The 27777-nt window shown below is 55.6% G+C and overlaps 1 protein-coding gene across 1 annotated transcript; it reads left to right on the top strand.

Moving 5' to 3' along the window:
• Window positions 1-3287: 3287 nt before the first annotated feature.
• On the top strand, window positions 3288-27464 carry FOXN4 (forkhead box N4). The gene is made up of 10 exons (XM_037052314.1): window positions 3288-3844; window positions 4679-4767; window positions 17312-17457; window positions 19370-19494; window positions 19600-19710; window positions 20022-20149; window positions 20810-20906; window positions 21937-22144; window positions 23765-24157; window positions 25737-27464. Exons 2-10 carry the CDS (start codon window positions 4682-4684, stop codon window positions 25994-25996), a joined length of 1554 nt encoding a protein of 517 aa, XP_036908209.1. The 5' UTR covers window positions 3288-3844; window positions 4679-4681; the 3' UTR covers window positions 25997-27464.
• Window positions 27465-27777: the final 313 nt, after the last annotated feature.

The raw sequence follows: 27777 nt of genomic DNA on the forward strand, positions 1-27777 counted from the left end.
TGCCATCAAGAACTTTCTTAGAAGAAAATGCCACTTGGCTGGTTTTTAGCACTTGACAAAGCAAGAAAAAAATTTTTTTTTTAAGTCTCTTAATCTCCAGAGGATCTGTCTATAGGCCAGACACAGCCCCAGGGGGCTGTGGTGTTCTGGTCTAACCATTCGTGAAAAAGCACCGTGCTATTTCTGCTTCAGAGCCATGGCCTTCGCTTCACGGTGCCAGCCAGTGGTCAGAGCGGGAGAAAGGGAGCTGTTTGTTTATTGCTACAAATCATATATTCCTGACCACACTCCCCCTTCCCTCCTCATTACCAGAATACCAGAACAGTAAGCAAAGTGCAAGTCAGGAACTTAGGGAAAAGAAGATCTGGTTCTGGCCTCTGATAAAATCGAGCTTCTTATCAAACAAAACCTGCTTGAAACTTGCTAAGTGAGTTAGTATAATAGTTTTTCCTCGGACGATAGACACGCTGGGCCCACACAACACGCACGAGGTCCTCCCACTTCTGACTGAGTTGCTTTAAGTTCATCCTCAGCATCACAAATGTTTCCTGCCAAACCACAGGCAGCCTAGCTCCGAGCAGACCAGACAGATAACCGTACCACTCAGCCATCACAACTTCAGAAACACAGGCCCAGATTAGAGCATTTTCTACTGCATCAAACCACAGAGTAAGACAGAAAAAGACATACACTTACCGCTTTCGCTTCCTTGGGCAGAAATCTAGCAACCCGAGTTTCTCTCAGCCTTGTGGAAATCTCGAGAGCAGGCAAGCAGCTGCTTCTCCCAAATCAGGACCAATCTGAGCCTCTCCCTTGCTTAGAAGCAAATGCTAAGGTGCTAGTTAACTAAGGAAACAGGTGGGCTTCACCTTCTTTAATTTAAAAAAGAAATAAAGGTATTGGCCATGTTTAGCTCAGTAAGGAGATCACCTGGTACAGGCGTCCCCAGGCTTGTTTAATAACCATGGATCTCAGTGGCGCATCTGAGATCTTGCTTCCCAGCAATTGACCTCAGTTTGGCTCAGATAAACTCATAAAAATTCCCTCCAGGTTGGGATGTTTCTTTTGTTGACAACCAGGAGGCAGAAGTTGCAGGATTTCTGGAAGGTGATATGTCGTTGTATCAGGTGCCTTTCTACTGGTTCCTCTCACAGCGATTGCTGTTTTTCTAATCGTGGATTAGTTCACTTTACACGCCAGTTCCTACCAGGAAACAGTGTTATTTGCCAAATAACATGCAGGGGGTTGTAGTTTCTTACTTTGCCATATTTTTGCTCAAGCCTCTTACTTGAGATGATTGATTGCTTTGATCAATCTACCTCTGAAAAGGGGCTCGTGTATTTCCCTCTTGATATTGATAGTTCACACCTGACTCAGTTACTCCTACACAACCAAACGCTCAAAGTGAATGAGAAATAAATAAGGAAATAAAGGAGGATTCGCAGCTCGTTCCTTTTAGGGTCCTGATTTCACCTGGGTGCCTTATAATTCAGCACGCTTGAGAACACCATACATCAATAAAAGGTGGGAAATGCATTAATCGACAAAAGAAAGATTTCTGCCGAGATAGCTGGCTTTTCTGAATAACTCTAACAGAAGATGGTTGAGTAGCAATATTGTCACCACCCAACCCAAAAGCAAAGCACTCAGAAATCTCAGTCTTTCATGAAATGATGACACTTGCCAGCCAAAAATCCATGCAGATAAGTCTGCAGGGAAAAGGGGGCTTTTGAGGGCTGCCTGGAACATCCTCTCTATTTTTTTAAATTGTCTTTTAATGAAGGGTCCTTGCTCTTCTTTCCCATGGCGCATGGGCCTGCGGAACTCCCGGACAGAATGCCTTCTATTTTGAAAGCTTTATGGAATCCATGGGCTTTCAGAAGAAAGACTTTCTTTCCAAACCACTCTAGAGATACAAAATGATCCCGTAATGAAAAGGGCTGTTACTTCAAAGGGAGGTTGTCAAGTCACCCCATTTACTTACAACTCCATTAAAGATGAAAAGAAATAAACCCAAATGCTTTGTATCTGTACGACTACACCGGTGAATTAATTATAGGTCCTTCAGGGACATTCAAAGTATTGTAGACCACCTTTATAATGGATCAAGATACAAATTTAAATACATGCAGGTCAGAGAGAGAGGAAAACGGAGAAAGTTTCGCGTCCATGACCTTAACTAACATCTGTAAATTACTTCCCTCACCCCACCCCTCCTAGAGAATGCAAGCCGATCTATTCACTCCTGGCCAAGAAGAAAGGAGGAAGGGTGCCCAGGTGCTACAAGAAAACCATTCAGGACAGGGACCAGCGCCAAAGGCACGGGCCACCTGGATGAAAAATGAAATCCAGGTATACCCGGCCCAGGCGGCCCCAGCTCCTTCCTGAACTTGAACAGAGGCAGAGGCACGTCCCCCTGCCTGCTTGGGGACACAGGACGTCAGGACAGCCTCCAACACTCTACAAGCCTTGGATGCTGGGGCCTAATGTCCACAGCAGGCGCAGGGGCAGGAAATTCGGTTGAGATGCGCCCCCCCCCCGCCACGCCCTTCAGCCACTTCATGGCCCTGCGCCCTTTGCCCACTCACTATGGCTCAGCGCTTCAATCTCTCCATCGGCAAAAAGGGGACCATCCTAGCTCCTAAGGGGCTGGTGTGAAGAATAAACGAGGCGGCAGAAATATGTAAATAAATAAAGACTATGACATTTTTGTTGTGACCACGGCAAATCACTCCGACAGAGGTGCAAGAGTGCGGGGGTCGGAAACGCAAACTTTTCTCAGGGGATCAAACTAATCCGGCCTTCCACAGGGGCTGCGGAGACCTTTGTCCGCGTCCGGCCCCGCCCGCCGCCCGGGATCCGCGCCACCTTTCGCGCGGCGGCTGCCCGGCAGGGCGGGGCGCCCCGCGGCGGCGCGGGCCCTGCGGCCCGGAAGGCGGGAGCGCGAGCGCACCGGCTGGCCGCTGCCCTCAACGGCTTGGCTGGCTCGGATCGCGGCTCCGGACCCGGAGCACCGCAGCCTCTACAGCATCTGCGGGCCGTGGCCGCACGCGAGCCCCACGGCGCCAGCCCAGGGCCGACTCACTCTCCACGCGGGCTAGGGGGGCGCCGCGCGCAGACCCGGGGCGCCCCCTGCGCCCGGCTGCGGCGCTCAGCCTGGCCCCCCTTCGCGGCCCCAGCAGGTGGAGGCGCCCAGCGCAGCGCTCCCGGCCGCTGTCCCCTCCCGCCGCGCGCAGCGCGCCAGCCCGCGCGGGCGCAACTTTCTTAAAGGGACAGGTGGCCGGAATCCCCGTCTACCTGGGGCCCGACTTGGCCTCCTGGCCCGTCCCCCCGGTTAGGGGATAGATGGGGTCGCAACAGATCTCTCCACCCACCCGCCTCCTTTCCCGAAGGGCAGTGACGGGTTGCCAGTTTTAATGCACCCAGCATCCTTTTGCAATTTAATTCTTTTGGCCTAAATCGCCCTCCCATTGCTCCTCAGTGAAGGCTCGCGGACTCGTAGTTGCTGCCACCGTGGGTAAAGTTTGAAGAGGGGTGTCGCTATGCCTGCGCCCCACCCCACCTGGAGCCCCGGGGCGTGCTAGGCTGCAGCTGCTGCTGGGAAACGCCCGCAGCCATCCCCTTGACCCTGCCCTGTAACTGACCCTAGGGGAAAAGACCCCGCACGGCTACTGCGCATGCTCTGAGCTGGACAGCTCCAGAGAGGGAAATTTAAAAACGGTTCTTGCAGCGACGGCGGCCAAATTGCAGAACGCGAGGGGCGAGCGAGAGGGAGTCCCCCCTCCGAAACCCCCGCCCGCCCCGGGAGCGCGGGTAGCGGCGGCCCGGCGAGGATCGGCTCCAGGTACCGCCTTGCAAGGTCGGCTTTGCTCCCTCCTCCCTTCTCCGGAGAAGTGCCCTGCATCCCTTACCAGGCTGGAGACCCGGGCGCAGAGGCTGCGGGGGCTGCCTTATTCTGCTCCATTTTTTTTTCCCTTCCCGGGAATCCCTGAATGACTTCTGGGGCGGATCTGAGAGTCTTGGGTGGGTTTCTGTGTACATTTCAGGCGTGGAGTTTGAGAAACTTAGGGGACACTTCTTTTTTTTAAGGCTGTGTTTGTGTGTGGCGACCGTGGGGTGCGGGTTGGATGCGTTTTCCGACAAGGGCATGCGGCACTTCTGAAGGCATTTCCAGGGCCGGCGCCATGCGAGATTATTCCTTTTGCAAGTGGGAATTTGGCTTCCCCAAGAGAAACACGCACCACACACCAAACCGCCTTGCTTTTTGCTTTTTATTTGTGAAGTGATCAAAACTGAGCTGCGCCTGAAAATCTTAGGCTTGGAAGGGAGTCACGTTTTTCTGATTTCTCTTTTGCGAGTCCACATCGTCTACGCCTTGACGTTTAGATTCTAGAGTCTTCCTCTGCCCTTCCCCCATTCATTCGAAAGAACCTGGAATTTCATTCCTTTCTCTTCGTTCGCTTCTAAAACCCTGTACAATTGCGCTGGGAAAGTGACCTGTGACACTCAGGAATCCTCTAGTACTTTTTTCTTTTCTTTCTTTCTTCTTTTTTTTTTTCCAAGTATACTGTTGGTTGTTTGAGCTCCATCCTTCAGAACTGTGGGAAAGCTGTGGGTCTCTGCCCTGCCCGCACCGTCGCTCATGGCAGCTTTGTTTTCTGCTTGTCTTTTCTCCAAGGAGATGATAGAAAGTGACATCTCGTCCATAATGTCAGGAATTGTTCGAAACTCGGGGCAAAGCCACCACCCTGCTCCCCAGGAATACAGGTGAGGGCTTCAGCAATGATGAATGGTGGATGTCGTGATTGTTTCCTGTGGAGATGTGCTGTTTATGGTCTCTGAAAACTATTGTGCCGTTAAACTCTGGGACTTAGCAGGAGAGCTAGGAAGTCTTGATCTCACGGTGGGTCTCTCTGAGGGTGTCCAGCTTGTAGCCTGGGGCAGTGGGGCCACTAAATGCCTGCAGTCTTTTGTCCCTTCCAAGAGAAGTCCTGTCCTGAGCTAGAGACTGGGCATCCTGGTGAATGCTAAGATGACAAAAGCAGCCATTGCTTTCCTCCAGTGGCCCTAATAGTGCTCCAGGAAATGCCCCCCAAAACTTGGGTGGGTTGGCTTCATCCTCCTTGGGTGAACCCTTGGGTTCCAAGCGTGGCTGTGTGACTTTGGGCAAGTCCCTTGCCCTCTCTGGGCCTCATTTCCTTGTCAGTTCAATGATACTCTTGAATTAGATGGTCTCAAGGTCTCTTCTAGGTCTCATGTATTTGAAGAATAAATTAGATGGAGACTGAGGCCAAAATAAATTACTTCTTCAGACAGAATGAAGTGAAATACAAGTGGGTGGGCGAGGAGGGCTTCCCCTTTTCGTCTTCAGACTTCAGACTGGAAGGGCCAATTAGTCCCTGACATGGGTCAATTAGTCCAGCCCCCTTCTTTTACTGATGGGGAAACCGGCCAAGAGAGGAGAAGGGGCTTGTTCAAGGTCACACAGTAAGTGGGAGGGATTAGACAAAAAAAGGAAGGGCTTGGAGTCCCCTCCCAGGCTCTCTCCCTTGAGCCCTGGGAGGCCTGACCTGGTCCCCAGCCCCACTCCCATGCAAGCACCGTTTCAGCGGGTCGAGGGGACAGCCCCGAGGATGGAGTAGGAACAGGACAGGGGCTGGCCTGAGAAGTCCCTCACACACCCCGCCCCCGCCAGTGTCCTGTGGGGAAGACCGAAGACCTTAGTAAGAGAGAGGCTGCCTCCCGAGACTCCAAGGAGGCACAAACTCATTCAAATATTTGCTGAGAACCTGCTGTGCACAGAGCTGGGACCCCAGATGTGGGCCAGGCACAGAGCAATTTGTGAGCACCCACTGTATGCCAGTGCCTCACCTCAGCCCGGGAGGCTGCTCTGACTAGTTCTATTGTGCAGGTGGGGAAACTGAGGCTCAGAGAAACGAAATGGCACTCCCCAAGATCACAAAACTGAAGACCTCTGGGCTTCCCTCCAGAGTCAAAAGACAGTCAGGAGTGTCCCACCCGCGGCCCAGGGGTCGCATGCAGCCTGGAATGGCTATGAATGTGGCCCGACACAAAATCGCAAATTTACTTAAAACCTTTTTTTCACTCATCAGTTCTCGTTAGTGTGGTGTATGTAGTGTGTGGCCCAGAGACGCCAATAGGTTGGACGCCCCTGGCTGATGGCAGGCGGAGTTGGGGTGGCCTGAGGATTAGCAGCTTGGGCTCCACCGTCAGTCAGAATCCCAGCTGCTCTGGCTGTGGTTCTGGGGAGCCCTCTGAGCCTCACCCATAAAGCGGGGAGAGAAATGGCACCCGCCACATGGGGATGTTGTCAAGATGAAGCAAAAATGTCTGGCTCTGCTCCTTGCCAGTTTCAGGATCCTGGGGAAGTAGGTGCCCAGCCTTTCTTATTCACAGGGGCTCAGGGCTGCTCTCTGTGTTAAAGAGCCAGCATGTCCAGAAGGCAGAATATCATCACCATCATCACCATCATCATAACTGGTGGTTTCTTAACCCATTATGACCAGCTCCACAACCAGCCATCAGAGTGGCACTATTGTGCCCATTTGGCAGATGAGGAAACCAAGCCTCAACTAGATTAAATGGCTTCACAAGATGGTGCAGCTAGGTCTGGGTATAGTGAGAATTTGGACCTGAGGTGACTGCACCTGGAGAGTGTTGTGGCTGCCACCTCCCAAGGCCCTACTGGTGAGGAGCACAGGGGCTACCACCTCCCAGCTGTGTGACCCTGGACAAGTCGCTGTCCCTCTCTGGTCCTCGGTTTCTCCATCTGTGCAATGGAACAATGAGAGAACCCAATTTGCAGGTTATTGGGGGGATTCTGAGCCTCCAGCCTGACACAGTGTTGAGCCAGGCTTGGGACGGAGCCCTTGGAGGGGAAGTTTTTATGATCATACAGCAACCCCCCACCCCTTGCAACCAATTCTATTTTTTTCTCCCTGTATCATAGCCCTGGAGAGGTTTATGGGCTTTTCACCCCCCACCCTCGATGCCTTTGAGAATGGCTCCCAAGGACCACTCAGGCTGCAGGTCCAGCCCACACGCAGCCCTCCACTCAGCCGCCTGTCCCTCTATCCCCAGGGGCTGGGTTTGGCCGTTAACTTTCAATGACTGCGTTCCAGGAGGCGGGGGGAGTGGGCAGCAGCTGGAGGCGACTGCCCTGTCCCCGGGGAGCTGTCAGGAGTCAGTGGCTGGGCCTATACAGCAAACTGGCAGCAGTCTCCCAGCCTGCCTGCGACACTGTGGCCAGGGGCCAGGGGGCGGGGCAGCCCTGACCTCCCAACGGCAAACAGCTCGTGCTCAACGTGGGTTAGCTGGTTTCCCGTTTCAAGGGCTCGGAGGGAAGTCCACTCTTAGCGGTGCTGAGAAGTCGAGTTCTGAAGCACCTGCTAAGCTCCTCCGCAGGGGCACCACCCCACTTCGTCTCTGTGGGAACAACCGTGAGGAAGGTGCTGGCATTGCCACACTTTGTAGACAAGGGTGCAGTGAGCCGCCCAGAGCCAGGACTCGCCCAGAGGCAGGCATGCAGGAAGGGGCTGCCGATTTTAACCACCTGCCTCCACTTCTGGAGTTTATTCTAGGGGCTGAGCCCAGTAAGCTCCTGTTACAGACTGGGAAACGGAGGCTCAGAGAGCAGGCTGGCCGCCGGCTCCTCGCACCCTCCCCTTCCCCCAGGGCCAAGTAGCCCAGTGGTTCTCCTCGAGATCCTTGTGCCAGATCCTCTGTCCCTCCTCTAAGAAATCAGGTGACTTTGGACAAAACCCCTTCTCCTCTCTAGATGCTGGTTCTCTCATCCATGAGCCACAGCATTTGACACACGGCAGATAATATGTTTGTTGGGTGGACAGACAGCTGGGTGAATGTCACCTGAGGTGTGACGTGTCCATGGAAATGCAGGGGGCCGTACACGCAAGTGATGAGGAAATCCTGCTGCATGGACCAGGACAGGCAGACCCCACCTGCCTTTCCTCCCAGCCTGCCCTGGAGTTGTGCATGGGGACCGTTTCACCCACACATGAGCGTGGCTCCGCCCACCAGCTGGAACCTCCTTGCAGGGGTCACGGGGGCTCCATCTGTCAGGGGTGGTGACCATCCCGACATCCTGACAATCCTTCACCCTCGAGGTGCCAGAACACCTCCTCGGTCTGCCCTGCGGGCCGAGAGGAGAGGCAGCCCTTGTGTGGTCTAGCCCAGGGGTCTCATGGTTCCACCCACCAAAACGCATATTCACACCCAGCCCTGCTGCACCAGCTCCTAGACAGGGAAGATTGTCCGTCCCACATTCAGTATGATCCTGTAAGATTACGCTCACTCTTGGCCCAGTTGGGAGTTGCTGAGCTTGCTAGATTGCTTTTGGTTTTCTTTGTCCTGGAAACGGTTACAAAAGATATATGTTAGCCAAGTAAACACCTCTGTGAAATGCGTAATCCCTTCCGTGTGAAGGTTGGATTAGAAACAAAGACAGTTTGTGGGGATGTAACAGTTTCTTACCAACCACATCTGGAGAAGGCAGGCGAAACTTCCTCTTGTGACCAGAGTGGAGGTGACACGACATCCCAGGGAGGGCCAGACGTGTCCCTGCCCTGCTGGGGTGGTTATCTGACCCCCCCAGCGATGATACTTTTAGGCCAGACCCTTCCCTGTGACCATATCAGGCAAGAGGAGAGACCACAGTGGGAAGGAAGAAAGGACCGTGGTTTGAGCACCCGCTATATGCTGGGATCTACCCTCCGTGGTAGGAATCATCATAATTAATCCATGCTACAGATGGGGAAACTGAGGTGCAGAGAGGCGAAGTGACTTGCCCAGGGTCCCACAGCTAGAAAGGGATTCAGATGGGACTTGAACCCCAAACAGATGTTCCTTCCACTGCCCCAGTTCTATATCAACTTTAAGGAACCCCAAGAAATGAAGAGTTTGGTGTGGTCTCCACACCTTAGCTCTGTAGGCAAAGATGCCCATGGACGCTGTGATCTACCCGCAAATGTACGTGGTCCTGTGCATGCAGCGGCCACGCTCCTTTGCAAGCACGCCCCTCGCATTTCACCTTGGCAAACAGGGCAGTGGCTGTGGGGTCCAGCTCCTTGTGGGCAGACAAGTGTTTGTCACACGAAAGAATGACAGTCCCGACTGGCCACCGAGTCTGTACTTGGGTGTAAGACAAAATCATCCCTGTCTTCCAGGAGTAAAAGTAATGGGTGATCCTGGAGGCTCATGCTTTGTGTGGACACAAATAGCACAAATTATTCTAGGGGACGATAGATTGGGAGACGGCATACTGGTCTGGGAGGGCTTCCTGGGGGCAGTGGCATCTAAGCTGGGCAGATAATGGAAGAGATCGGTGAATGCAAGATATGTTGGAGTTGGGGTGGGGGATCCCTCTTTCCTTTTCTACTCCAGCAGGTAGGTAACAAACACCCACAGGCTGCCGCAGGCCTTGTTCTGGGAGCCGAATGAAACGAAGGGCCTCCCCTCCTTGCCCTCCTAGAGTGAAGGAGTGGAGACAGGTATAAGTGAATACCTTGTTGCAACACAGCAAGGGCTACTAGGGTTTGGGGGTGGCCAGGAAGAGCCTCTCAGAGGAGGGGACGTTTAGGCTGAGACCAGAAGCATGAGAAAAAGTCAGCCAGGAACCTGGAACAGCATTTTGAGCACAAGGAACAGACAGCATGTGCAAAGAGAACTCGGAATGTTGGAGGAATTAAAAGATAAATGGGTTTGCTAGAACAGAGGGGACAGGAAGGGAGGGGAGGAGACAGCCAAGGGCTAGATCATCCTGGCAAGGAGCCAGACTCTTACTCCCTTGATTGGTTTTAAGGACAGAGATGGGTTCTGGTGTCCCTTTTGAAAGGCCACACTGGCTGCTGGGTGTCTCACAAACACCCCTCTAGCACCTGAGCCGAACTCCGCACCGCCCACCACTAGGAGTGGAACTAGGCCTGGAGCCCAGGTCTCCCTGGGCTCCCCGCTCTGGTGCCCTGCTCCCCTGGTTCATCTACCATCCTTCCAGCAGCACAACTGAGTAAGGACATTGTTAATTAACATCAGGGTGGTGGCCCGGTCCGTGTAGGATGGCAGCCGTGGATTGCTGTGGTGTCTCCCTTTGCCCAGGGCCACCACAGGGTCCCCTGACCATGGCTCTGTCACCATGGAGGCACCTGGCCGATTCTTCTAAAAAGAGTATGACAATGGTTTGCCCTTCCTGCCCACAGTGTGACTTATTTCAGCCAAACTGGCAGAGTGGCCGAGTGAAGAGACCCCAGGGTGGGTGGTTAAAATCCCAGCTCCTTGGTTGACATGCCTGGTGTCCGAGGGGCATCTCCTCCCCTCTCGGGGCCTGGGCGATCCCATCTGTGAAATGGGTTTGATGAGTAGCCCCCCCCCCCCCGCCCCACGCCAGGCTGTCAGGGAGTGAAGAAGGTGCACAACTAAGAGGGTGGGCGGGAAGGTGGGCACACCATGGGCTGGTTCTCCTTCCTCTGCGTTCCCAGGTCAGTTAGAAAATGATCTTCCTGGATGGAAGGGGTTCTGTCTCCTTCCAGAACAGGGCCCGGCAAGCAGAAGTTTGGGAAATATTTGTGGAATGAAGCAGATGCTTCTTGAGTGTCCGACACTCTGCTGGTGGCCGTCCCCCGGGGCCCACTCGATGCTGAGTCCCTCCTCTTCAGGGACATTTGTGGTGATGTGAAGCTCTAGCCCTCAATGCACACCGACAAGCAGGACACCCACCTGCACTGTCTCACTCGGGCCTTAAAACACACGCCCTGTGAGATGGGTAAACATGTCGCCACCCCCATTCTACAGTGGGACAGACCGAGAGGCTCAGAGAGGCAGACAGTGAGGCCCCCAGTGACTAAGTGTCTGGGTGGGATTCAAACTCAGGCCAGGCGCACCCCAGAGCCCATACTCCTAGACACTACACTGAGATGCCACAGAGAGAGCAATGAGGGGGAGCCACCTGGGATCCCCAGCTGAGGTGGGCGCAGCGTGTGGCGTCGTGGAGGGTCTGGGCCTCCTCATGAGCCCAGAGCCTTCTGAGCAAAACTCACAAGGGCACCCAGGGAGCCCGCGTGGTGGTAAGCCCAGGGGAAGTGTTCAAGGAAAGGGGCAGCTGGGGTATGACACTGATGACGGTGTTATTCTGGTGGCGATTTTCCCAGGGCGCCACCTTGCTCTTTCCCAGGCTCTGCACCACCCTCCCTCCTGCCCTGGACACTCCATGCCCCGACCCTTCCAGAGTGGAGCTGTACCCTTCAGCTCCCCCCCATTTTCCGGCAGAGGTGGGCTGCCCACTCCTACGGTCCCCACCCTGGGTAGCCAGTGGCGGCCCCACAGAGATGGACAAGGCTCGACCCCTTGCATTCCGGATGGGGAAACCGAGGCCTGGAGAAGGCAGGCAGGTGGGAGGTGCTGCCAGGAGGCTGTAGAGGCACAGTCACCTGTCTCGACTTCCCCTTTCCTGTCTGTGAAAGGGGGTGATGATGCCCCTACGGGTGACCACACGGGTGTTCAAAAGGGAAAGATGGGTGTGGCTGAGCTTGGAAGAGAAAGAAGTGCCCCCACCCCAGGGTGCAGTGGGGAGCTCTGGGTGAACTGCTGAATTCAGGAGGAGGCTTGGAAGTGCCAGATAGGTCTTCATTTTCTTTTTGCCCCCAAAGCTCTCCGCTCACTGATGAGGACCCCCCATTGGTGACAAACCCCCCACTTAGTTGGAGAGAGACGCCTTGTCGGGGTTCACGCTTGAGACCCTGAACTAACAGTTTAACCTGCTTTTTTCAGCCAAAGGCTAGATGCCAAATTTAGTACAGGTGCCATTATTGTTCCCATTTTACACATGGGGAGACTGAGGCCCAGGGAAGGCGAGTTACCTGCCCCAGGTCACACAGCTAGGAGGAGTTCAGGCCCGCCTGCCGTGGGGTCCGAGCCTGCTTCTAACCAGGAGCTACTCTGCCCTCCTAGAGTCCAGGGCCAGTGGTGCCCTGACTCGGCCACCACCGCTTTACAGATGGGGAAACTGAGGCCCAGGGAGGGGAAGGAGCTGGCCCAGGATGATAAAACTTCGGAATTGCAATTAGGGGGTTACCGCACCCTATCGTCATCGATTCCAGGGTCTTTGCTTTGAAAGGGAGCTTGGAGGCTGGCTGGGTTCTTCTTTCACCCAGCAGGGGCCCGCCAGGTTCCTCGGCTGCTGCTTGAATGCTCCTGGGACGGAGAGCTCACTATGTTATGCATTGCCTCAGTGCACAGCTCCCAGCTTTGCAGGGGTTCTCCCCGCACCTTCCTCCCTGCTGGGCACGGGCCAGGGGGGTCTTTTCTAGCGAAACACACTAACACTCCAAAGTCCACCTGAGTTCTCCAAACCTAAATCGGATTTATACTCGTAGTAAAGCGATGCGGAACACCACAGATTTTTCCATGAAGATGGAAGAGAATGTTCCAGAGCACTGCCACCTAGTAGAACTTCCGTCACTGTCCACTGTGGCTGCCAGTGGCCATGTGTGGCCACCGAGCCCTTGCCATGTGGCTGGTGGGACGCAGAAACCAAGCCTGTCGTTTTGAGTTTAATTCATTTAAATTTAAATAGCCACATGTGGCTAGTGGTGCTCTGGATTGGCTGGCGAGGTGCTAGGGTTTTCGGGATTCAGAGAGCACGTGTCAGCAGCCAATCCTCATGGGGCAGCGGAAAGGGCAGTGGGGGGGCCTCCTAGACAAGCCTGCCTCCTCCCTGGCCTCAGCGGCTCCCTCTGGTGAGTGGGAAGGCAGTGATGGTGCCGAGAGCTGCCTGATCAGGCTTTTGTGAGTTTGACACGAGACCAAACACGCAGCCCACTTGAGCTCAGGGCTGGCCACACACGAAGGGCTCCCCCACCCAGGCTTTGCCTGCAGGCTTTCACCCTGCCTGACCCTGGGGAAAATTGGGTGGGGGGCACCTGGAAGGCTTAGGGCTGTTTGCTCATTTTGCTCATTTGTTGGACCGAGAGGAGCTCACTGAGCACCCACTCAATGCCCAGCCCTGTACTGGGCTCTGAGGGTACGGCTCCTCCTTCAGGGGTGCTTCAGCTTAGGAGCTGCTGGGGCCACCTGCACCCAGTGGTGGGCTCTGCCCCGTCCTGGCCTCCTCTCTACAGACTGGAAGGCCCTAAGACCTGGAGGTGCAACCCCTGCACACCTGGGGATGCTAGCTGGGCTCAGGGGAAGATGGAACTTTATGTCCAGCTGGGGTGCTCTCTGGGGCTCAGAGATATGGGGGCTCAGGTCGGGGGCGCTCAAGGTGCAGAGAGAGAGAATGAAAGTCACCCTTGGTGCAGGAACAGAACATGCAGAGGCATGGACGAAGGCATATAAGTGGGGGTGTGATGGAGGGATGTGGTCAAGGTTGAGCCCCACCTGGGGCCTGTACTGCCCCTGGGGCTGTAAGGCCAGCCACTCGCCCATATCAGAGCATGGGGTCACCTGAGCCAGATGGGGACCACAGCGCCCCAGCCATGTGGGAATCAGCTGGGGGTGGGGGGCATGTTAAGTGCAGGTACAGACCTTCTCCTCAGAAGGCCTGACTCGGTGGCTCTGGGCAGCCTGGCGGCGGGGATGCAGGACAGTGGTGTGTGGGGTGGGGACGGGCCTGGGAGACTGAGGCACCTGGATGTCCAGGGTGGGGGAGCAGCATTTATGAAGAGCATGCTGTGGGGGCTGTGCCTCCATCATTGTTGACCCCATTGTACAGATGAAGAAACCGAGGCTCAGGAAGGCTTGGAAGCACATCTAATGGCCCCAGACAGTCAGAGTAGGGTCGGGACTTTATCACAGGGACCCTTGGATACAGTGATAGAGAGAGAGGGGGGGATGCACACACGCATATAAAAACAGACACAGTCACTAGGACTTACACCAAGGTCTGTTCGGTCAGTGCCTGAGCTGTGCCCAAGCCCCTGCCCCACCTGCACGGCAGCTGGGAGGCATTAAAATTCAGCTCCCCAGGCCTCACAGCCCACGCATGGGACTCAGCGTCTGGGCTAGGCCTTGGACTCCACATTGCACCCAGCTCCTGGGAAGAGCTGGTTCACGCAGGCCTGGCTGAGAGCCCCAGACTCGGGGTAGGGGTGTCTCCCCCAGAGAATGTCTGTGTCTTGGCCCCATGGTGCTCTGGGAACAACCCGAGACTGGAGCAGACAGACCCGGGTTCGAGTCCTGGTCATGATTTCGCTTTGACCGCTCTGGACTCAGCTTTTCCACCTGTAAAGTGGGGCCGTATACTCCCTGCCCCTCTCCTGAAGCTGTCACAAGAACTCAGGGAGACAGAGGACAGCTCTGTGAGCACTAGACGCGCTAAACATGACAGCCTGTGTCAGTCGTGCGCTGTGTTGGTGGCCTGGGGTCACGCAAGCAGATGTTTAAGTAGCATGACTGTGTTTGGGGACACAGGATGGTGGCAGGTGCAGGGCCAGCCCTCTGAGCAGCGGGAGGCAGAGCAAGGGCAGAGAGATGGCCGTGCCAGGCTCAGGGACCCGGAGGGGGCAGTCAGAATATGGGAGCCACCCCAAGCTTGGGGTCCAGGGGACAAAGACTGGCCAGAGGAAGTTCCTAGGCCCGGAAGTGCACAGGAGCCCCACCTCTGGTCCTTTCCTGATCTCCGACATTGGGAACAAACTGCTTCCCTTTTCCCGGCCTCGGTTTCCCCATGGGTAAAAGGAAGGGTGAGGTCGGGCGATGTCTGAGGGGACTTCTGCATTAAGAACAGAAGGCAGAAGTGAACCTCCAGGACGAGCACAGTTGGGGGAGGGGGGCAGAGGGAAGGTGAAAAGGGCCAGCCCAGCAGGGGAATGGCAGTGACAAGCTGTGGCGCAGGGACAGTGTGCAGGTGGGTGGTCGGGGGCGGGACAGACATCGATGGCTACGGTCAGCGGCTGCCCCTCACAGGTGGGAGGGGGGTGGGGCTGAAGACATAGGGAGCCCATGAGGTCCACAAATAGCAAGAAAAAGAATCAGGATGGCAGTTGATTCAGCCCTTGCTGTGAGGCAGCCACACACTACGGGGTCACCTCGGTGGCCCTCGCTCTGTGGGCGATGGGCTGGGCGCGTTTCCAGACTGCTCAGGGCTCGGTTTCTCTGTCTTCGAAATGGAGGAGACATGCGGCCCGGGGCCTGGCATACAAGACGGACCCAATAAATGGAGGCCACCAGGGGCGGCGGCGGAGGCAGCAGGGGCAGGTGTACATGACCCCAGAGCCCAGACCTTCCAAGTTCTTCCAGTCCCCAGGGGACTTGACTGAGACGATCACTAACATTAACGCTGGTGTTAATATTAATGACAGCTAAGTCAGACACTGTTCTGGGTGCTTGACCTGCATGAACACATTTAACCCTCACAACACCCTGTGAGATAGGAACTATCTTTATGCCCATTTCACAGAGGATCAACTGAGGCCCGGAGAGGGTAAGCCCGAGGCCCCAGGGCACACAGGGAGTGGAGGTCAGGATTAGAGCCTGGGCTCCTAACCACCAAGGCACAGTCCGTGAGACTCCCCACCACCAGAGGTTCTATTCACAGCGCCCAGGAGCCTGGTTTGTTTATAAGTCGCCCCACTACCATTTGGGGCTCTGGTAGGGCCCCCAGCCTGAGAAGCCTGCCAGCAGGGCTCAGCTTCTCTCCTCTGTGTGGCCCTGGTGCCAGCACCAGGCGGGGTGGCGAGGGCCCGGGCAGCTTCAGCAGGTCACGGAGCAGGAGTGAGACTCGAACCACCAGATGCTAGGGGTGAGGAGGGACGGGTAGGGGGCCAGGCAGGCGCTCCTGACAGCGGGTGGCCCACTCCCTCAGCCTCACTCCATGGTCTCCACGGGCCAGAGGGGACAGATGGTGTCACCCCAGCCTGGGCGTGGCTGTCACCCAGCTAGATGAGTTACAAGCAGGCGGAAGAGATGGCAGCCTGGGAGGGGTGGGGGGCGGCTGCAGAAACAATTGCATTGAGACCCCAGGACAATGGGGGCCACGTGCCACAGGGGCAACAGTCGTTTGTCACACAATGGGCCAACTGCCGATGCTGACACGGGCCGGCCGAGTTTTCAAATCGCTTCCAGGCCCTGTTTTCCTACAAGGCAGCCAATCGCTGGGGCGGCTGGGCGGTCACCTGATGCCAGCCTGGTGAGCTGAGGGCCCGGGCCCCACGACAAGTGAGCAGCAGTGGCCATGGCAACGCTAATTGTGGCCCTAAAACACAAGGAAAAAGAAAGCAGGAGAGAGGGGAAGAAGGGCGGGGGTGGGGAGAGAGAGAGGAGGAGAGAGGGGAGGGAGCCCACCAGGCTGAGGTGGCCTGGCCACGGCGGGAGGGTGGAGCCTCATGCCCCGCTGTGGGTCCCTGAGCACATGCACATGAGAGACCAGGGGCTTCATTTCTTCCCTTTTCCTCTCTCCCCCATAGCTCGGTGGGGCCCCGAGGCACCTGTCTGTGAAACCAGGGCTTAGAATCTGGAGCACGGGGTCCTCAGGGCAGCAGGCAGACGGCCCCTGGTCGGCAGGGGGCAGGCGTGGTGGGGAATGGTGTGGGCACCGGGCCAGCTGGCAGCCCCATTATAACCTGGAGAAGATGCTGGTGGGGGGCCTAGTTCTCTCACAATTGGGGTACCTCCCTGGCATCCTCAGGGGGCAGCCTTTTCCCTTCCATGGAAAGTGATGTTTTTGCTCATGAATCTGTTAAGCACTCTGGGGGAGGGGGTCCTAAATGGAGCCGTGGGGGGTTGCCTGGGGTCATGGGGAAGAGCCTGGGCCTCAGGCCATGTGGCCTGGGTTCCAGCCCCAGCACTTCCTGGTCCACGAGGTGGCCTTGGGCCAGTGACTCAGTTTCTGAGCCTCAGTTTCTTCATCTGTAAAAGGGGGATATGGGCATATCCTTCTCTTGGGGTTGCTTGTGGGGGATTGAATGGGACTGTGCTTCTTGAGCACTGAGCCCAGTGCCTCAGTTTTCCCACCTGTAAAATGGGAATAATACTAATACTGACCTTATGGATTAACTGGGAATGTTAAATGTGTTAATACCTCTGATATGGTGCTTGCTACTTCATAAGTATTCAGCAAACACCAGTGTCTATTACTGTGGGATAAGGACTAATGAGTGTGTGTTTAGAGAGTGATTGAAGGAGGGATTTGAGGATGTGTGACCTGGCTGCCAAAGAGGGTCCTGGGGCCAGGACGGAGGATTGGGGGGGGTGAGGGGCTAAGGGGAAGGCTTCAGAGATTGGGGAGACCCCTGGAACTAGCCTGAGCTCCCCACCCCTCCCGAGCTCCTGCCCCTCCCTGCAGGCTCCTGGCCACCACCAGCGATGAGGACCTTCCCGGGGACCTGCAGTCACTGTCCTGGCTCACGGCTGTGGATGTGCCTCGGCTACAGCAGATGGCAAGTGGCCGCGCAGACCTGGGCGGCCCCAGTGTGCCCCACCCACACCCAGGTAGGCTCAGGGGCAAGGTGGGACAGCGTGAGGGTGGTACAGGGGAGGGGTGATACCTAGAAATGCCACCCAACCGCAGGTCACTCTCCCTCTGGGCCTGTCTTTACAGCTGTTGTATGTGACTCACTCTGTCTTCCTCAGAGAGATAGGATTTGTTCTTTTGCTTACCACTACATGCCAGGCCCGGTGCAAGCTGCGGCTTCAGTGTGAATTAGGCAGACCCGCCCCTCCCGGCAGTCTGCACGTGTGGCCCACGGGCCAAACTTGGCCTGCAGCCTGCTTTTCTACAGCCTTTATGTAAAGAATGCTGTTTACATTTTTCAAGGGTTGTAAAACAAAAACAAAAACATATGGCCAGCAAAATCTAACATACTTGCTATCTGACCCCTCATAGAAGTTCACTGACCCCTCGGTCTAGAGATGAAGAGAAAGCTAGGAAAGCACGGAGCACTCGGGGCCTGACCCCGGAGGCGCTCCCAGTGAACGGCAGCCAGCTGCAACCACAGCTGTTAAATGCCTACAAAGTGCTCAGCAAAAGCCATCGATAAAAGCACCCGTCCCAGTCCATTGAAAGTATTAATACTTGAAAAAAATGGGCACCTAGGGTATTTCTGCCACTGAACAAATTGTTCTTGGCCAAAGCATCTGTAGCACAGGTCAGCACACTTTTCCCAAAAAGAACCAGGTAATGAATATTTTAGATTGTATAGGTCATTCAGCCATGGCAGTGCAAAACTAGCCATTGACCATATGTAAATAAGTGGGCGTGGTTGTATGCCAATAAAACTTTATTTACAAGGACACGCTGTGGGCCGGGTGTGGCCTGCCGGTCGTAGTATGTCAACCCATGATCCAGAATCCCTGAGGGGGCTGTTGTGTGACCCAGGGCCTGTCCCCTCAGACCTGGTCCCTCATCTGTGATGAAAGGATAACAGGACTGTCCTCATTGGGTGTTGCGAGCATTCAGTGCAGAAAGTGTCTTGCACACAGTAGCTGTTCAATCAGAGGTAAGTGTGACATAAGGCAGCCCCTTCCTTCACTGCGTTGCCATGTACTTCCTGTGTGCCTGTCCCTGTGCATTTGGAACACTGAGTCACATAAGATGTGGTCCCGGTTCTCATGGAGCTGAGGGCATCTGGTCAGAGAAAGAAGGACAAGGCAGACAGACCAAGACACAAAGGATGAGCCCAGGTGGCAGCCAGAACTCAGGGGAGAGCTGAGGGTCCCTGAAGGCTTCCTGGAGGAGATGGCCCAGGGCGGGATCGTTTTGTAGGTCAGCTTTGCTTGACTGCAGGTGGCTACCTAAAATCAGGCTGGCGCAGGGCAGATCTGTGATAGATTAGCAATGTCTGTCACAGGCCCAGCACGGGATGGCAGGGGGCACCTGTACACCTGCTATTCCTGAACTAACCCTCTGCAGAGGAGCAGGACTTGGCAAAGGGGCAAGGAGGCACAAAAGCAGCGGGACCTGACCTAGAGGCACTGGGGAACTGAGGCACGCTTTGGAGGAGGAAAGATGAACAATGAATTGATGTTTTAGCTTCATGAAGGACAAGGTATTCATTACATCATCATTACCACGGTTATTACTTGTGGCTCACGTTTACTGAGACAGTATTGCGTGCTCAGCAGTGTGCTAAGCACTTCACAGACATCATCTCATTTAACTGTCATGGCAACTGTATAGGTAGGTAATGTCAATAGCCTCATTGTACAGGTGGGGAAACTGAGGCTGATTCACGGTTATACAGCCAGTAGGAACCCACTCTTCATAATTACACCTGAGGGAAGTGACTTGCTGAACACCTACTATGTGTCTGGCCCCAGTGGTGGGGCCCAGCTCTGTTCTCTGGAGGTGCCTGTGGCTGCCGTTTCTCCAGCTCAGCGGCATCTCTCTGCTTTCCTTTTGCAGGTTCCTTGGCTGGGGTGGCCGACCTCCATGTGGGAGCCGCCCCAGGCCCCCTGCTTCATGGCCCGGCTGGCATGGCCCCCCCAGGCATGCTGGGCCTGGGCCCCCTGGCCAGCCACAGAGCCGGTGTAAGTGCTGCTGTGTGGGCTGGGGAGAGGCCGGGGGGTGTCTTGCAGGTCTGGTGTCTCTTCCGTCCCCCTGACCCTTTGTCTCCTCCTCTCCCTGCCCCGCAGATGAGCCAGTTCCCTGTGGGGGGTCAGCCCTCCTCCAGCCTGCACGACCCACGGCAGATGTACTCCCCAGCTCCCCAAGCACGGTTCTCACTCCCCCCAGGCACCCAGCAGGTACCAGGGGCTCAGAGGGCTCCAGACTCAGAGGCAGACACCCCTGACTTTGACCGGCCAGGGACCTCTGAGTTTACTCAGCTGGGACATGGGGGTAACATTCTCCACTGAGTCCATGTCCTGGGGCCCTTCATTCCGTTTTCCCCAAAGCCCTGCCAAGGTGGAGACAAGGTTGTCTCCGGGGGTTATAACCCCCCCATCTCATCTTGCTTCTCTAGACTGGGGTGGGGGCGGGGTTGCTCTGAGTGATTTATGCTCTCTCTCACCTTCTCTCTCTCTGCTACCTGTGCCCTGCCCCTGCCTGCGGGAAGTGCCCTCCTGTGGGCCTGTATGGCTCCCCGTTTGGGGCACGACCTCCCTACCCCCAGCCCCGCATGGCTGTGCATTCATCTCAAGAACTGCACCCCAAACACTACCCCAAGCCCATCTACTCATACAGGTGAGGTCCAGGGTGGGCCGGGCTGAGGGGGCTCAAGGAGGAGAGGGGTGAAGGATGCCTTCAGGGCACCTCGGACAGCGAGATGTGGTGGCTCAGACTTCCAAGGGGGAGGTTTGGGGGACTGGGGAACCCCCAGGTGGTATATGCTCTTGGGAAAGACCATCACATGGGCAGTCAGTCCCCAGAGAGGAGAACCTACCCCAGAACTGAGCCCAGGACTACACTCTGTCCCTCACAAGCTGTGTGGCCTTGGGGAAGTGGCTTGGCCTCTCTGAGCTTCAGTTCCCTCTGATGTCTAAAGTCAGCAAAATAATAGCATTGTGTGTCTCACAAGATTTAGGGGTGGGGGGTAAACAGCATAGTTAAAGTCTAAAGGCCCATAGACATTAACTAAGGGGGAAGGGATAAAGAGAGGAAAAGATGAGGTTTCTCAAACTGATTCCAATGGCTGAGCTCAGGGTCAAGGAAAGGGGCAGGGGCCAGGGAAGATGTAAGGCTATGAAGAGGTATTTATAGTTAACGCTGTATGAGTGTAGGGGCAGGTACCGGGGCCGGGGGGCGGGGGGTGGCAAGTAGGGCAGGCTTCCTGGCAGAGGCAACCTTGGGCTGCCAGCCTGAGACACCTCCCTCATGCCTGGCCTGCCCACCCTTTGCCTCCAGCTGTCTGATCGCCATGGCCCTAAAGAACAGCAAGACTGGCAGCCTGCCTGTGAGCGAGATCTACAGCTTCATGAAGGAGCACTTTCCCTACTTCAAGGTGAGGAGCCCAGCCCAGGCAGGGGTGTTAGGGCTGCTCTGACCTCTGCCTAACCCTGTCAGACCCAGCAACGCCCCCAGGATGAACTGAGCCGCCCTGGCTACCCCTGTAGACCTGGCAGGAAAGACACTTGCACATGCACACTCACACAGACCTGGGCCCAACAATCCAGGGAGAGAAGGGGGAATTTGGGCTGGGCTCTGATGGATGAAGAGGAGCTCACTAGGCATCCCAGGGGCAAAGGGTAGAGGGGTCCACCTAGTTATTCAGCACAGACTCAGTAAAATATAATGATGATGCAAAACAGACCTGGTGAGAGCCCCAGTTTCTTCATTTGGAATCTGGGGCAGAACGATGCCCAGCCAGCCAGGTTAGTGAGGATTCTGCTTGTAAAGGGCCTGCAGCACCTGGCATGTGATTGGCTATCAGTAATGTTACCCTTGTTGGCATCAAGCAAGCAAAAGAGCAAGAGGTCAGAGCAGCCTGACCTTTTGGGGTCCCTAACCTGGAGAGTGTGCTTAGCAGCAATATTGTAGCATAGTGGTATGTGTATGGGGGGGAGGGGGGAGGGAGGGAAGGGGAGGAGAGCAGAGAGAGAATAGGGTGGGGCATGAGGTCCATTACAGCATCTAGTTACCTAACAATAAAGTGAAAGTATTTAAAAATAATCGGCATTTCATACACTTGGCCAGTTATTCATGTATTAGCGTCATCCCGCCCATTTGTTTCCTGAGTGGGAGAGAAAGAGCGGAAAACCCAGCAGCTCTGGGCCTTGTTCTCATGTGGTAACAAAGGCTGCAGTTGCCCCTTTAATCAGAGTAGTGGCCCTCCACTTTGCCACAGTCCCCACCACTCTCTCTTGTCTTCCCAACTCAAGGTTGAGTGTTAGACAATGCCATTTAACCCTGCCACAAACCCTCACCATGCGCTGCCCCTCTAGGCCTGAGTTGGCCATGCCCCCTGGAGGGGAAGGAGGGCTTCACAGAGAAATTTCTGGAGGGCACTGCCGCCTGCCCCTTTCTCCCCACAGACAGCACCTGACGGCTGGAAGAACTCGGTGCGGCACAACCTGTCCCTGAACAAGTGCTTTGAGAAGGTGGAGAACAAGATGAGCGGGTCCTCGCGCAAGGGCTGCCTGTGGGCCCTGAACCTGGCGCGCATTGACAAGATGGAGGAGGAGATGAACAAGTGGAAGAGGAAGGACCTCGCGGCCATCCGCCGGAGCATGGCCAACCCCGGTGAGGCCCCTCCCCTCCGGGAACAAGTCCCCGCTACCATAGCAGGGACACGGGTGCTTGGCGGACCTCCCTCCCTCCGCCCGTGCACGCCGCCCCCCAAGGCTCCCCAGTGGCTAGTCAGCGGAGGCACCTGCCCAGACACACGAAGGGCTGTTGAGTCTCACTGAGCAACCCCTGGCCTCTCACTCAGAAATGCCGAATCAAACCACCATGGGAGAAGGCTGCGTTCTCACCTTCTAACACATTGGCGCAGCTTTACAAAGGACGAACAGCCCGTGCGGGCCGGGGTTGTGGGAAACTGGCGCCTGCGCAGACAGTGCGCAGGAAGGCGCGCTGTTCGGTCTTTCCAGGGCGAAAGGGCAGGTCACATCCCCGCGCTGGGCCCGCTCTTGGGCCCGGTTATTCCACTCCCGGCAGTGTAGGTAGAAGAAACCCAAGATGGGTATATGTGTGTGTGTATGTAACACACCCCTACATATATATCCACACTCACATGTATAGTTGTATGTATGTGTACACACACATCTATATAACTATATCCAACTATAAAGAGAGACTGGAATATACCAAAATCTTTGCTGTCAAGATTTTGATATATAACATATATATATATATCGTTACTGATGATTTTTAGACCCTTCGCACGTTTCTGTGTTTTCCAAATCATCTGCCCTGTGTGGGAATTACTTTTGTGTTAGACAAAATGTAGCATCTGCATTTTTAAAAGTAACAGATGTCAAGGGGAAGACATTCAAGCGACAGATGAACGGAGCGGGGAAAGGGGAGGCTGAGCCCACCCAGCCTTGGGAACACCTGGCTGGCCCTGCACCATGGGCCCATGTGAGGTGTGGGTGTGTGGTGGGGGTGGGGCTCAGAGGCTGGACAGTGCAGTGGGGCCGGGAGGGGACCAAAGCAGCATCCCTCGACTCCCAGCCCACAGTGAGCTCTGGGGTCCGGCTTGAGGCCCAGAGCCACCTCTCACCCAAGTGTAGTGTGACGTCCCTGGTCAGGCCACTTCAACTTCTAGATTCTAAGTGTTCTCATTCCTAAAATGGGTGCCACCCAAGTAGGTCTTGGGACCCTTGTGGTCTGGTCTCAAAAAGTGTGTTAGAGTCAGTGAGGTGCAAGCTGACAACCGAAAGGAACCGGAGAGCAGTTTCAGTCTCCTTTGTACCCAGCAGCAGGGAGGAGGGTCCAGTCGAACCCAGAGCCACACTCCCCACTGCAGTAGCAGGGAGTGGCCAGGCCCCTGGGCGTGTTCAGGTTGTCCCAGTCCCGTGGGGTTTGTAACTCTGGCCTCACCTCCCTCTTGCAGGGCTGTTCTGAGGTTCAAGGGCAGTCCTCCAAGGCCCTCTCCCCAGGAGAGGAGCCGACATCATTACTGAGGCTCCTCTCATTCATTCCTCAGAGTTCCTCAGAGGTTGTGGTTTCTCTGTGTTTCCATAGTAACCCTGTGCAGTCTGTGATGCCCTCTCCTAGATAAAGAGACTGAGGTTCACAGAGGCCATAAGGCTCTGCTAAAACCACGCAGGTGATAAGGGTGGGACTTGAACCCAGGCCTGGGCTAGAGCCCTGAAACTGTCCCGTGGCCTCTCACTTGCCTCTCCCACTTGCCTGCAGAGGAGCTGGACAAGCTGATCTCGGACCGGCCCGAAAGCTGCCGACGCCCTGGCAAACGAGGGGAGCCCAGGGCCCCCGTGCCGACCCACGCCACCACGGTGGCCATGGCCCACGGCTGCCTGGCTGTCTCCCAGCTCCCGCCCCAGCCGCTGATGACCCTGTCCCTGCAGTCAGTCCCCCTGCACCACCAGGTCCAGCCCCAGGCACAGCTGGCCCCAGACTCTCCTGCCCCGGCCCAGACCCCACCCCTCCACGCCCTGCCGGACCTGAGCCCCAGCCCCCTCCCGCACCCGGCCATGGGAAGGGCACCTGTGGACTTCATCAACATCAGCACTGACATGAACACCGAGGTGGATGCCCTGGACCCCAGCATCATGGACTTTGCTCTGCAGGGTGAGGCTGGAGGAATGGGCGGTGGGAATGGAAGGGGGAGGGGAAAAGCTGGGGGCGGGCAGAAAGACAGAGGAGGGCTGTCTGCATTTACCACCCCCCAGCTCATTCCTTCAACAAACACTTCCCAGCCACCTAGGAAAAGCAAACTACACCGAGCATTTAACGAGCACTTACTGTATACCAGGCATCTTGCCAAGCATTTCACAGGCAGAGTCCCCCCCTCATCCTCAACAGTCCTGTGGGGCCGCTGCCATGTCATCTCCCCATCTACCAGGGAGGACACTGAGGCCAAGTGAAGGCCCAAGGTCACCTGGCTAGCAAGTGGCTGAGCCAGGATTTCAACTGGGTCCGACTGACCCCAAACGTAACTGCTTCTTCAGCTTGCGTGTGCCAACCTCAAGCCAGGTCACACTGACCCGCTGTGCCGGACATGATGTCATCCTCGATACAGGAGAACAAATGAGTGAATGAACAAGGGAAGTTCAGGTTTCAGTGAAGGCTTGTGATTCATCCACGCACTGACACAGGTGCACCTCCTAAGGGCCAGCCCATAGCCTCTGCCCTCCAGGGATGTCTAGCAAGGAAAATGGACAGGTCAGCGGGGCAGTCAGTCAGTCAGAGCTGTGAAATGGGTATGTTGGAACCTCCCCCTGGGTAATTGTGCTGTTCAACGGCTATGAAGAAAGGAAAGTCATTGTTTGTCCCCTGGCTTTGACCCTGGTGGTGCCACTTAATGAGGGCTCCGTGTTTTCCACATATCTCCTAGAGCAGGGCTGTCAAACTCATTTTCACCGGGGGCCACAGCAGCCTCGAGGTTGCCTTCAAAGGGCCAAATGTAATTTTAGGACTGTGTAAATGTAAATCCTTCTTTAAAAGATTTTATTTATTTATCTTTAGAAGGGAAGGGAAGGTGAGAAGGAGAGAAACATCAATGTACGGTTGCTTTTCATGTGTCCCCTGCTGGGAAGTGGCCTGCAACCCAGGCATGTGCCCTGACTGGGAATTGAACCGCAATCATGTGGTTTGCAGGCCTGTGCTCAATCCACTGAGCTACACCAGCCAGGGCTGTAAGTCCTTCTTAACAGTTAAGCAAGAGCTCAGCACTGCTGCCAGGTAGAAACAAGGTGCTGGGCTGGATAAATCAAGGTGGAGGGCCAGATTCGGCCTGCGGGCCAGGGGTTTGCCACCTGTACCCTGGTGGAAGTGTTGGGGGCGGGTTCTCAGATCACCTCCACTTCGTTCTGGGGAGCCCCAGGCTCTGGGACAGAAGTGATGTCCCCAAGGGCACGCAGTGGGAAGGTAAGGTCTGGGGCTGGACCTCTGCCTCCTCTAAGCTGTTCTCTTGTAACATGCAACTTATTTTTTCTAACTTTATTTTTTAACTTTATTTTTATTGCCGACACTATCATATAGGTCCCCATTTGGCCCCCCTTTGCCCACCTCCCTCCAGGCCCTGCCCTTCCTGCAACATGCGACTTTAAATCCCACACGTGGCCTTGGCCTCCTCCCCGAGGGGGGATTTGAACTTGGGTCTGTGTGACCTGGAGCCAGCTCACCTAAGTGCTTTTGTCTTTGAAAGGGAACCTCTGGGAAGAGATGAAGGACGAGGGCTTCAGCCTGGACACGCTGGGAGCCTTTGGAGACTCGCCCCTGGGCTGTGAGCTGGGGGCCTCAGGCCTGGCCGCCGTGTCTGGCAGCAGTGGCCAGTCCTTCCCAGACTTGCAGGTGACAGGGCTGTACACCACGTACCCAACCCCTGACAGTGTGGCCGCAGCAGCCGCCCCCTCCTCCTCTCAGTACCTGGGGGCCCCAGGGAACAAGCCCATAGCCCTGCTGTGAGACGACAGCCTCCACAGGGAGCCTCTGAGGCCCCCAGGTCAGACGGACAGGGGACAGTGGACAAGCATCCTGACCTCCCCCGAGACCTGAGATGTGAGGCCTCCAGCCCGCTTCCCTGCTGGACTCCCCCTACGACCTACAGCCCACTGTGGGACGCCTTGGTGCAGCCAGGCAACACCTGGGTGAAGGGAAGCCCTTTAATTTATTCTTCTTGGATGAAACATCTGCCTCAGCCTCAAGCGGACAGGCCCTGAGGCCCAGAGTGGAGCTGGCGACCTAACTTCTCTTGGACCGGAACAGGCTGAATAAACTCTCCGAAATGGGTGCCTGCCCTGCCGGCCGCCAGGCCCGCTTCTCCGATAGTCTATTAGAAGTGCATAGAGCAGTTTCCCGGGCCACCGTGGCCCTGTGTACATTTATTTATATTTATTGGAGCCCAATCAAACCACCTCTTCGAATCCAGCCTGTGGGCCCTGGAACAAGACTCGCTGGTCCGCCTCTGCCACCGGGCAATCCTAACGCCTAAAGAATCCGTGAATCACACCCCCAGCTGGCTCTTAATCACTTTGCAGCCTTGGCTGCTTTTTAGAACAAACAAGCACTTTTGATACTGAGAAACATCCTGTTTTTTAAAATTAGGGACCAGATAGTTTTCTAGCTGCTCAGTCGTGATTCACCGCTCCCCACGTGGACCTTAGAGGGGAGGCACCATAGTTCTGGGTCCCACGGGCTTTCTAAGAGCCAGTCGGACAGGAATGGGGAATGGTGGGGGGCTTTTCACGCTGGAATTTAAGATGCCCCTATGGAAAGAAAGCAAACTGAACCACGTAAAGCTGGACCCACGCCGTGAATGGGGGCTGGCCAAGCTGCAACGCAAAGGGGGTATTGGCATTTCTTGCCTTTTTTATTGTCCTGTGACCATTTTAATGGTTTTTGGGTTTTTTGGTCTTGTTGCCAATTACTGACTTTCCAAGTGGTAGGTTCTGCAGACAGGTGGGTGAGAGGGGAGCCAGGTGAGTGGACTGGAGGAAAGAGAAAGTCCTTCGGGACCTCCCAGCTCAGTTGAGACTGAGAAACTCAGCAGTGGCTCATAGCTCTGCCCCACCCCACCCCCCGACCAACTTGATTCGGCTGAGGGCTCCTGTGCACGAGAGTTCCCCAACCCCAGAGCCAGAACTTTCCGACTAACCAGCAGGTCTGCCAGCCGCCTGGGCGACTTGGTGTCCACACCCGTGTTGAAGAGCCATCTTCAAGCTCTGCGTTCTGGAACTTCCCACCGAGCATCACTGTCTTTAGACACAGCCCAGGGCTGCCCGTCTGAGCAGCCCAGCTCAGCTGTGTTGTGTGACGTGATGCCCCAGGATGTTAAGGTGTTTGGGCGATTCGCAAAGACCCCAAGTTCGGTGATGCCGAGACTGTGTAAGCGTAGTGTTGGTAACTGTCTTCTGTCAATAAAGACTGAATGGCAGCTCTGTGGCTCCGAGGGAGGTATTGGAGGGGGAGGACAGTGCACCCTTCACAGGTCAGACCCCATTTACAGGTGGGGAAACTGAGGCCCAGAGGGCTGACACCACAGCCACGCTGGGTCTAGGTCTTTTGACACCAGAAACTAGGAGGAGTTTGTCATTATCAAAGAAATTGGCACAGCTGCCGCTCACTGTCCCTCCGTGCCAGGCTCCAGACAGGCGCGCTCTCGGGCAGGGATGTGATTCCATTGTCGGTTCAGAAAGTGGAGGCCCAGAGAGGCTGGGTGGGATTCCCGGTCACAGGAAGAGGCTGCA

The sequence above is a fragment of the Sturnira hondurensis genome, unplaced genomic scaffold, assembly GCF_014824575.4.
Source record: "Sturnira hondurensis isolate 20B ecotype Veracruz unplaced genomic scaffold, ASM1482457v3 Scaffold0007406, whole genome shotgun sequence".
Classification (NCBI taxonomy): Eukaryota; Metazoa; Chordata; class Mammalia; order Chiroptera; family Phyllostomidae; genus Sturnira; species Sturnira hondurensis.